The sequence below is a fragment of the Sinohyriopsis cumingii genome, unplaced genomic scaffold, assembly GCF_028554795.1.
Source record: "Sinohyriopsis cumingii isolate HCF-2022 unplaced genomic scaffold, ASM2855479v2 utg000127l, whole genome shotgun sequence".
In the NCBI taxonomy this organism is placed as follows: domain Eukaryota; kingdom Metazoa; phylum Mollusca; class Bivalvia; order Unionida; family Unionidae; genus Sinohyriopsis; species Sinohyriopsis cumingii.
This window is the reverse complement of record NW_028315871.1, coordinates 1,349,061-1,361,736: the sequence shown is the minus strand read 5'-3', so window position 1 is coordinate 1,361,736 and position 12,676 is coordinate 1,349,061. Positions and strand designations below refer to the sequence as shown.

At 35.4% G+C, this 12,676-nt stretch overlaps 1 protein-coding gene across 2 annotated transcripts in view; it reads right to left on the bottom strand.

Moving 5' to 3' along the window:
• LOC149774835 (immunoglobulin superfamily member 10-like) overlaps positions 1 to 12,676 on the bottom strand; it is a 111,138-nt gene that overhangs the window by 1,143 nt on the left and 97,319 nt on the right. For both annotated transcript variants that reach the window (XM_089944685.1, XM_089944686.1), the window contains exons 6-8: positions 11,666 to 11,947; positions 3,252 to 3,506; positions 1,601 to 1,900 (exon numbers count right to left, since the gene is read on the bottom strand). In XM_089944685.1, coding sequence (XP_089800811.1) covers positions 1,601 to 1,900; positions 3,252 to 3,506; positions 11,666 to 11,947 — 837 coding nt within the window. The remainder of the gene's footprint in view (positions 1 to 1,600; positions 1,901 to 3,251; positions 3,507 to 11,665; positions 11,948 to 12,676) is intronic.

Below are 12,676 nucleotides of genomic sequence, written 5' to 3'. Positions count from 1 at the left end.
TTATGTTCAGCTAATGCACCCATTGACAAATAAAAATAGAATTTGATCACTGTTAGTAGGTTTTAAGGCCCTGAATAAAGAAAATGACTCAAACTGCTAAAATTCATGGCCGCCAGTCTATGCTTAGTTGTTACAAATATAAATTTTCAAAATAAATGAAATCAGTGTAATGTCAGCTGCATAAATTTATTGTCAAGTTATACAATTTTCAAGTTTTCCCATGCCATTTTATTGACAGACTTGTGATGTGGTAACATATTATTGCATATTTCTTGTTACTGCCTTCCCCAAAAATGGAGGTATACTGACACAACTGCTAAACTACATCCTGGAATGTAATTTTCCTATCAGACTCTTGTGATACTATTTATAGCCATTTTGTTGCAGACATACATTTTTTGTCAGACTAGTGCTCACTATTGTCTTAATGTTGTATGTATGACTATTTTTATTTTATTTTTTGGGTTATATATTTATTTATGAAGCTGTAAAGTTTGAAAAGTAGAGTTTTTTCTATGAGCTTGTAGAACTATACAATTTAATATCATCTGTACAACATTTCTTAATTTGATCATGTACAATGACCCCTTTTAGAACCCCAAACTCGCTTTTAGTCTCAAAACTCTCCCTCCAATGTGTGAAGGGTTGGTAGATATTTAGTAACAACAGCAGCAGCTGTCGTATTAATGGTTGTTGTTGTTGTTGTTGTTGATGTGGGGTTTAACGCCAATTTTCAGCACTCGATAGGCAATACATGGTGGCCAGTATTATTGGTGGAGAAGAACCTGAGAAAAACCCGGGAAGAACCACCAACCCACGAGAAGCTACTGTCAAGCTTTCTCACATACCCACATTGGCTGAATCTGAGACTCGAACCCACGCAGACAGAGGTGAGACGGCAGTGATCCGTAATGGAGAGCACTTTAGACCACCTGGCCCCTCGGGCCCCTCGTATTAATGGTAGAAAAATGTATAATTTTTTATTGAACCTGTATCTTTCATGAAATGGTTCCTATCTGAACCTGATACAGTATATATGGATGTTGACTGGGAAGTATTGACGGACATCATGCTGAATAACTTGAATATCACCTTGTATGCACATTATGATGTCCAAAATTTATGAGCATACATACATACATAAATACATGCATGCATACATACATACATACATACATACATGCATACATGCATGCATGCACACACACATGCACACACACACTCACACACTCATACATACATACATACAGATATACATACATACATACATACATACATACATACATACATACATTTACATCAGGCATTCAGGTAAACAATATCATCAGAAATAAAAATTTGGACTAAGTATAGAATATACCTACAATATATCCAATTAAGGAAAATGTTGACCTAGACCATGACCATTTAACCTTGAAATCATACAAATAACAGCATAAAAATAAAGATGAAAATATATTATTTCGTGAGAAATAATAAAGAGAGCATAATGAAAAAGGGATCCAATGACTATTATCAAGCAAGCTGTTATGAAGGTAATTCATCCCATCAAGCAAACTTCCCATGATTCCTTGATCTCTAAATATACATGCTTGTTTACCTGTGACCTTGATGTCTACAGCACCAGTCTGTTCAAGCTTCCCATCAATTCCTGTAATATTATTGTCAACGGAGCAGATGTAAGTCCCCATATCCTGAAGGGATAACCTCTCTAATTTCAATGTATTGTGATTTGAGTTTGGAGTTCCCTGAAGATCCAACCTGATAATCTTATCTCCCCACCTCTGCTTCCAGGGATGAAACATATACTCAGCTGGATGTCCTCTTGCTTCACATAAGACTGTCTGAGTCATATTCTGAAGGGTTGGACCACTGACTGTCACACTCACATCTGGGGCATCTGGAAAAAGAGATCATATTCTGAAGGATTGGACCACTGACTGTCACACTCACATCTGGGGCATCTGGAAAAAGAGATCATATTCTGAAGGGGTGGACCATTGACTGTCACACTCACATCTGGGGCATCTGGAAAAAGAGATCATATTTTGAAGGGTTGGACATTTGACTGTCACACTCACATCTGGGGCATCTGGAAACAGAGATCATATTCTGAAGGGTTGGACCATTGACTGTCACACTCACATCTGGGGCATCTGGAAACAGAGATCATATTCTGAAGGGTTGGACCATTGACCATCACACTCACATATGGGACTTCTGGAAAAAAGAGATCATATTCTGAAGGGTTGGACCATTGACTGTCACACTCACATATGGGACATCTGGAAAAAGAGATCATATTCTGAAGGGTTGGACCATTGACTGTCACACTCACACCTGGGGCATCTGGAAAAAGAGATCATATTCTGAAGGGTTGGACCATTGACTGTCACACTCACATCTGTTGCATCTGGAAAAAGAGATGATATTCTGAAGGGATGGACCACTGACTGTCACACTCACATCTGGGGTATCTGGAAATGGAGATCATCTATTTCCTGTTCACCAGAAGACTATAATTCTGTCAGAATAAATTACCTACTGACATCCATTAATTAATTACACTTTATTTGGGATCACAGTAACTAAATAACTAATTAGAACACAAGCCATCTGATAGTCATAATGCACTCATCTCTCTACTATGTGTTTGTCACAACCCTTGTTGACTAAGCTCTGACATCTGGACTTATCTATCTTAAAAATATGCAAAAATATACCTTGCTATTAACTTACAGTTTTCAGCATAATATTAATTAACGTTTAAGCAGATAATCAACAGTATTGTGAGGTAAGTATGCATATTCTTCCATTTTAAAGGCTTTCATATCCTAATTATTAGGCATAGTTGATTACAGTTTATGTATGTATACTGAAATAGTATCCAATCAACCATATGATATCAAAATTGAAATTTTAAAACATTTGGAAAGTAAATTAAATAAACTAAAGTATTGCATTCAATCTGCATATCTTAGAACTAAAGTTTAGTCACTTTTCTGTTTCAATTGTTATTGCACATCAAAATATTTTATGTTGCATGTGTGTTTATAGGCATTTAAGTCATTACCACCTTATTTTCTCAAAAACATTTCAGTTGTTCATTTTGTCTACATGAAAGCACAGACTGGCTATTCCCCACATATGTAACTACATTTTTCCTGAAAAGACAGCCACACCTTATAATAAAAGCAGTGGCCAGTTGCAATCTATGTGCGGTGTACATCTCAGGCTAAAATACAACCTACACTGGACAATAATATTAAATTCCATCTGGTTCCTCAGTGACCCGTACTTGGATGAATTGGCTGTGGCCTTGCAGGTGTATGTGCCATTGTCATTTCTGCTGATGTTTTGAAATCTCAGCAAGCTACCATTTGGTCTCTCTGACCAAAAGATCTGGTCAGGGTTTGGGTTCCCCGTTGCATTGCATGACACACTCAGGAACTGAGTCTCATTCACTGTCAGAGGAGTCTGTGTGTTGAATTGGATTCGAGGTAAATCTGTGATGAAATTAAAAAAGAATTGTATCAGAATACCAACGATCTGCATATCATACTCAAGGGCCATTAACATAAACTTATATGCCAATAATGTTTTATCATAAGATAAATATTATTATTTTTTAATTACTCTTCTTCAAACATGCTGGATCAATAAGAAAAACAAGTGAAAATGTGTATAAATAGGGATTTGATAATCACAGATGATGTTGGTGGTTCTTTCCAGGGTTTTCTCAGGTTCTTCTTCCACCATTAATACTGGCTGCCATGTATAGCCTATTGTGTGCTGAAAAATGGTGCTAAACCCTACAACAAAAATAACAACAATGATGATGATCTCAATGTTAACAACTCTTTATGTGCTATTTTCAAAATCAAAACCCCCAAATTATTCAGGAGTTTGTGAAATGCCTTTTTGCACCACTTCAAATGATATTTTTCAGGTTATATATCATTTATAACTATTCTTTACCTCTCACAAACATGGTAAAATGACCACGATCTCACAAACATGCTAAAATGACCATGATCTCAAAAACTCATTAATGCGACCACTATCTCACAAACTTGGAAATATGACCAATATCTCACACAATCACCTGTCCCAAGTTAAATCTTAGCTATAAAAAAAGCAACACTCTCTGCCCATATATGTCAGACACAAGTGATTGGTACCACAACATGTCCATACATCAGTTACTACTGGAGCAGAATGCCAGTAGATTACAACATGTTGGGAGGGTCATCTGTGTTATCATCAGATAAATATTATAATTTTTTAATTACTCTTCTTCATACATGCTGGATCAATAGGAAAGACAATTGAAAATGTGTATAAATAGGGATTTGATAAACAAACAAAGTATTCCTGCTTAAGATCAATATGTGGGAATTGACCTTTGATCAGAGTTTACAGCTGTATTTTTTATATCACATATAATTCATGGTGACTCATCTACTTAAAATATTCATTAAAATTACTAAAGTGCTCATTGACTTTTGGATTAATACATTATTTTGGATTTTTGTGAACTCTTTAAAAGGCATTGTTGATTGCATAATTGTGTTATATTAGGACATTCAAGACTTTTGGAATTGATTAAGAACATTCTATAATTTTGAACTTGAGATATTACACATAGGATTATTTAAAATTTAATTCACAGGATTATATTTCTTTTGAATTCTTAATTTGTATTGTAGGGAAATAAAATGCTTATAGATGTTAAATAAATTGTTAGTTTTACTTCCTTTCTGTTACATATTTTAAGATCTGGTGTCATAACATAGGTCTGCAACTCCATCATACTCTGATTCTTCCCCTGGTGTCAATGAGTCAAGGTGTGACAATGGTGCTTGAGAATGCAAGGCATTGCATACTGTGACTGTAGACATTACACTGAATAATCCAGGTATGATGTTGGAATATGGGATTGTAATGTCACTAGAGGCACTGCATACTGTGACTGTAGACAGTACCCTGAATAATCCAGGTATATGTTGGAACATGGAATTGCAATGTCACTAGAGGCATTGCATACTGTGACTGTAGACAGTACACTGAATAATCCAGTTATGATGTAGGAATATGGGATTGCAATATCACTAGAGGCACTATATACTGTGACTGTAGACAGTACACTGAATAATCCAGGTATGATGTTGGAACATGGAATTGCAATGTCACTAGAGGCATTGTATACTGTGACTGTAGACAGTACACTGAATAATCCAGGTATGGTGTTGGAATATGGGATTGCAATGTCACTAGAGGCATTGTATACTGTGACTGTAGAAAGTACACTGAATAATCCAGGTATGATGTAGGAATATGGGATTGCAATGTCACTAGAGGCATTGTATACTGTGACTGTAGACAGTACACTTAATAATCCAGGTATGATGTTGGAATATGGGATTGCAATGTCACTAGAGGCATTGTATACTGTGACTGTAGACAGTACACTGAATAATCCAGGTATGATTTGGAATATGGGATTACAATGTCACTAGAGGCATTGTATACTGTGACTGTAGACAGTACACTGAATAATCCAGGTATGATGTAGGAGTATTGGATTGCAATGTCACTAAAGCTGGTACTAAGTTAGCATGCAACACAGGTCATATAACTATTCAAAAGTGATCCATGATGGCAACTGAACGGAACAGATGATCAGTGATGGTACTGGACTGAGATAATTATGTAACAAACATGGACTAATTCATAGCCAGGACTGACCCAGGTCAGTAAAAGCAAATGGTCAGCATAGCAAAATGATAATCTGTAAAGTTGAAATCAGCCAGGTACACTACATATAAACTTGTTGAAATGTGAACAAAAATGAATTATGTAAATGCCAGAAAAGACTGCATGTCATGTTTTCTAGTGTGTAACACAGCTACCAGAGTGAAATCAGTCAAGCATTACATAAGCTTATCAGGAAGTGGTTGCTAGTGAAAAATATGAATGTCTGTAGAAATTACCTGCATGACTCTCCTGGTCTATAATATTAAGTACTTAGTTACTGAAATGCATTGTATAAACCTGCCAGAAGTGGAGATTAGTGAACAAATAAATGTCCTGCCCATGGTGTTGTCAAGTGTAACTACAGCTAATAGCTAGTACATACAGATGAAATCATCAAGTATCACAAGAACTTACCATTAAGTGGAAGCTAGTGAACGAAATAAATATCTGTGTGACCTTTCTGTTCTGTAATAGAATACAGCAAGGGACAAGAAACATATAATAGGTCATGTACACACTGAGTACACATATTAGTGACCAGGACAGGTAGGACTAAATGGTGCTGACATGTATTTTTTTCTTCAAATTATGTTAGAAAACTCTGACCTGGAGAGAAAGAGCAAGAAATCACTAGAAAAATAGAGTATCCAAGTGGAGATCACTCTTGTCTGGTTCAAACCTTTGGGAGTTGACAATTTAACATTTTATAACTAAAGTTTATGTTAGGAGGGCTGAATTTATAAGGTAATGGTAATAATCCTAATACATTTTGATTGGGTAACATATCTGAAGAAGAGAGTAATAAATTACTAAATAACAAACCAATACTGGATGACTATACAGTGTGTCCAATTCTATATATGCTAATCAAGGTGATACAATGTGATAAAAGAATTAAGTTGCTGATAAGAAATGTAGTGTGTATGATGTAACATTCAATATGCACTCAGGAATGTAGTGCATACAGTATCATGAATCATTGCATGCAATACAAACAATCTCATTAGACAGACATGGTTGCTAATATACAAGCTATAAGATAGGCATTGTACAGGTCAATGTCAGAGAGACATTGTACAGGCCCATGAGATAGGCATTGTACAGGTCAATGTCATATAGACATTGTACAGGCCCATGAAATAGGCATTGTACAGGTCAATGTCAGATAGACATTGTACAGGCCATGAGATAGGCATTGTACAGGTCAATATCAGATAGACATTGTACAGGTCCATGACATAGGCATTGTACAGGTCAATGTCAGACATTGTACAGGCCCAAGAGATAGGCATGGTACAGGTCAATGTCATTTAGACATTGTACAGGCCCATAAGATAGGCATTGTACAGGTCAATCTCAGATAGACATTGTACAGGCCCATGATATAGGCATTGTACAGGTCAATGTCAGATAGACATTGTACAGGCCCATGAGATAGGCATTGTACAGATCAATGTCAGACATTGTACAGGCCCATGACATAGGCATTGTACAGGTCAATGTCATATAGACATTGTACAGGCCCATGAAATAGGCATTGTACAGGTCAATGTCAGACATTGTACAGGCCCATGAGATAGGCATTGTACAGGTCAATGTCAGAGAGACATTGTACAGGCCCATGAGATAGGCATTGTACAGGTCAATCTCAGATAGACATTGTACAGGCCCATGAGATAGGCATTGTACAGGTCAATCTCAGATAGACATTGTACAGGCCCATGATATAGGCATTGTACAGGTCAATGTCAGATAGACATTGTACATGCCCATGATGTAGGCATTGTACAGGTCAATGTCAGGTAGACATTGTACAGACCCATGAGATAGGCTTTGTACAAGTCAATGTCAGAGATTGTACAGGCCCATGAGATAGGCATTGTACAGGTCAATGTCAGATAGACATTGTACAGGCCCATGATGTAGGCATTGTACAGGTCAATGTCAGGTAGACATTGTACAGGCCCATGAGATAGGCATTGTGTAGTACACAGGTCACAGTATATTATGTAATAAATACTTAAGTTGTATATGCTGATGATGGATTAATGTGATATAGTATGAACTGCTAGACACTGACACACCCACACTCCAAAGTATCCACTTTTTTAACTTTCAAACATGGTAGCCCGAAGTTGTGGAATATTTCATTTGTGATACATGAGAAAGCAGTTATATGCCACAAGTAAACAAACATGGTCAAGTCGTTAGAAAAATCATATCACAAAAATACAATAACTAAAACTGTAAATCAGTTTAAGGAAAACCACAAGATGCAGATGTTGTAACTAGATTAATACATCACACTTCAAGATGCTCAGGTGAAAATTTTCTAAGCTACAGACATGAACTGAGCTGAATGAATTGTAACTGTTCAGCTTTATTCTGCTGATATGAATGTATCTGATCCAGTGGTGGCAATCCACTGCGAATTCATGTTTCCACAGACTCAATTACAGTGTTGGATACCACAGACACATATTCCGAGGTTTGGTCTAGTTCTGATACTGTCATTGATGAAAGTCAATGGATGAGGATCCTGATTCTTATTCAGACTATAATTCAGACTGGTTATCAGTGGTTGGATTATGATTATTCAGACTATAATTTAGACTGGTTATCAGTGGCTGGATTCTGAGTATTCAGACTGTAATTCAGACTGGTCATCAATGGTTGGATTATGACTAGTCAGACTGTAATTCAGACTGGCTATCAATGGTCAGATTATGATTATTCAGACTATAATTCAGACGGATCATCAATGGTTGGATTATGATTATTCAGACTGCAATTCAGATGGGTCATCAATGGTTGGATAATGATTATTCAGACTGTAATTCAGATGGGTCATCAATGGTTGGATAATGATTATTCAGACTGGTCATCAATGGTTGGATTAGGATTATTCAGACTGTAATTCAGACTGGTCATCAATGGTTGGATTATGATTATTCAGACTGTTATTCAGACTGGTCATCAATAGTTGGATTATAATTATTCAGACTGTAATTCAGACTGTTATTCAGACTGGTCATCAATGGTTGGATTATGATTATTCAGACTGTAATTCAGATTGTAATTCAGATGGGTCATCAATGGCTGGAATATGATTATTCAGACATTAATTCAGACTCGTCATCAATAGTTGGATTATGATTATTCAGACTATAATTCAGACTGGTCATCAATGGTTGGATTATGATTATTCAGACTGGTCATCAATGGTTGGATTATGACTATTCAAACTATAATTCAGACTGGTCATCAGTGGCTGGATTATGACTATTCAGACTATAATTCAGACTGGTCATCAGTGGTTGGATTATGATTATTCAGACTGCAATTCAGATGGGTCATCAATGGTTGGATTATGACTATTCAGACTATAATTCAGACTGGTCATCAGTGGTTGGATTATGATTATTCAGACTATAATTCAGACTGGTCATCAATGGTTGGATTATAATTATTCAGACTGTAATTCAGACGGGTCATCAATGGTTGGATTATGACTATTTCTGACTATAATTCAGACTGGTCATCAATGGTTGGATTATGACTATTCAGACTATAATTCAGACTGGTCATCAATGGTTGGATCATGATTATTCAGACTGGTCGTCAATGGTTGGATTATGACTATTCAGACTATAATTTAGACTGGTCATCAGTGGTTGGATTATGACTATTCAGACTATAATTCAGACTGGTCATCAGTGGTTGGATTATGATTATTCAGACTGTAATTCAGATGGGTCATCAATGGTTGGATTATGACTATTCAGACTATAATTCAGACTGGTCATCAGTGGTTGGATTATGATTATTCAGACTATAATTCAGACTGGTCATCAATGGTTGGATTATAATTATTCAGACTGTAATTCAGACGGGTCATCAATGGTTGGATTATGACTATTCTGACTATAATTCAGACTGGTCATCAATGGTTGGATTATGACTATTCAGACTATAATTCAGACTGGTCATCAATGGTTGGATCATGATTATTCAGACTGGTCATCAATGGTTGGATTATGACTATTCAGACTATAATTTAGACTGGTCATCAGTGGTTGGATTATGACTATTCAGACTATAATTCAGACTGGTCATCAGTGGTTGGATTATGACTATTCAGAATATAATTCAGACTGGTCATCAATGGTTGGATTATGACTATTCAGACTATAATTCAGACGGGTCATCAATGGCTGGATTATGATTATTCAGACTGTAATTCAGACAGGTCATCAATGGTTGGATTATGACTATTCAGACTATAATTCAGACTGGTCATCAGTGGTTGGATTATGACTATTCAGACTGTAATTCAGACGGGTCATCAATGGTTGGATTATGATTATTCAGACTATAATTCAGACTGGTTATCAATGGTTGGATTATGACTATTCAGACAATAATTCAGACTAGTCATCAATGGTTGGATTATGATGTCCAGCCTCTGTATGAGTTACGTCTGGATCTGGATCAGCTGGACAGTGAGCATCACTTTCCGTAAATAGTAGCCATTTATGCTCAATTTAATACAGTTTCATAAATTTTACATATCATACAAATATCTTTTTTGTGTTTTAATGTATGTTCCATTTTCATTGTATAAATAACCTTACTAAGGGGTGATATATATGTCTATCTGAATTTACCATTAAGTCTTTGACATTCATGTCTTCTAGGATGACAAAAAGTAGGACTAGTTAATGAATTTACCATTAAGTCATTGACATTCATGTCATCTTAAATAATACAAAGTAGGACTAGTTAATGAATTTACCATTAAGTCATTGACATTCATGTCTTCTAGGATGATAAAAAGTAGGACCAGTTAATGAATTTACCATTAAGTCATTGACATTCATGTCTTCCAGGATGATAAAAAGTAGGACCAGTTAATGAATTTACCATTAAGTCATTGACATTCATGTCTTCTAGGATGATAAAAAGTAGGACTAGTTAATGAATTTACCATTAAGTCACTGACATTCATGTCTTCTAGGATGATAAAAAGTAGGACTAGTTAATGAATTTACCAGTAAGTCACTGACATTCATGTCTTCTAGGATGATAAAAAGTAGGACCAGTTAATGAATTTACCATTAAGTCATTGACATTCATGTCTTCTAGGATGATAAAAAGTAGGACTAGTTAATGAATTTACCATTAAGTCATTGACATTCATGTCTTCTAGGATGATAAAAAGTAGGACCAGTTAATGAATTTACCAGTAAGTCATTGACATTCATGTCTTCTTAAATAATACAAAGTAGGACTAGTTAATGAATTTACCATTAAGTCATTGACATTCATGTCTTCTAGGATGATACAAGTAGGACTAGTTAATGAATTTACCATTAAGTCATTGACATTCATGTATTCTAGGATGATAAAAGGTAGGACCAGTTAATTATTGACAGGACCAGCAACACTTTCAGGTTAGTGGTTTTGTCAATTTGCAGGACTTTTTGGTGAATTTTGTGCACTATCATGGCCATATGAAAATCAGGTCAAGTGATTTTGCTATTACACTTTATATACAACAGATTTAAGTCTCATCCATATTTAAGAAAATAAACAGCTATCATCCAAATTAAGTAAATATAAATACGTCCAAAAACATTAAGCTGCAAGAACAAAACAACTCTGTTAATACAAATATTGAAAATAAACTGCTAATAATCGCTGGTTAGAAATGCAACACCTATGTTATGCTATTCACTTTCAAGATGAAGAATGTCCAAAGGCAACTTTGATGATGCATATCTCATGCCAAATTATAATTAAAGAATTCATTACAATTAGCTATTTGTTATGTGGTCTTGAAGCTAATGGGAACTGCAGACTTCCAAAGTGAGTTCATTGTTTACTCTACAGACCTTTATGGACTTACATTCAACATTAAGATTGATTGGCACTGACACAGCATGCAAATCCTTGTCTATGGTGTACCTGTTGACCAGCTCACAGGATATCATTTTTCTATTGTCACTCCATATAAGTCCCATTATAACTAGATATCCATTGGCATCTGTGATTCCTCTGTCACTGATCCAGTTGACATTAGAAGTTGGATTACCATAGTCACTGCTGATACATTTCAATGTTCCATTCTCATTCTCAAGCCATGGAAAATAAACTCCATATTCCTGGACTTCTGGCATGGTTGGCTGGTCTGACAAAGATTAAACAATCAACATAATATAAAATCATCATACTTTATTCATCACATTTTTTACATCCATCTAATTGTCGTTTCTATTATCTATCAATTATTATCTGTAAATTATAGCTGTTTTCACAGGATTGATGCTTTATGGGCCAAGAAGAATTTCCAGGAACACAAGTCAGTTTCTCCATTTGTAATTCTTTTTACCTACTCAGAACTGTAATTATTCTTGACAAACTTCAACGTACCAAATATAACAACAAAAATATTGTTCTTATAAAATGTCTAAGGGTGCATGCTTGAAACATACCTCTAAGTGCACTACAAAATTCTTTGTCATAGCATTTGAACTTGTCTCAGACAATGTCAATAAAAAATATCATTATACTAAGTTTGGATAAATCTGTAATAGTATTGGGGGGAAAATAACTTTTTTTAAATCGCAGAATTCAAGGTATTCTTCAAATCTATCAAAACAACTATACACTGTATGAATACTGCATTTTTATAAACTATTGTATAGGCTAACATGACCATCCAATTAAACTATACACTGTATGAATACTGCATTTTTTTTTAAACTATTGTATAGGTCAACATGACCATCCTATTAAACAACTATACACTGTATGAATATACACTGTATGAATACTGCATCCTTTATAAACTATTGTATAGATCAACATGACCATCCTATTAAACAACTATACGCTGTATGAATACTGCATTTTTATA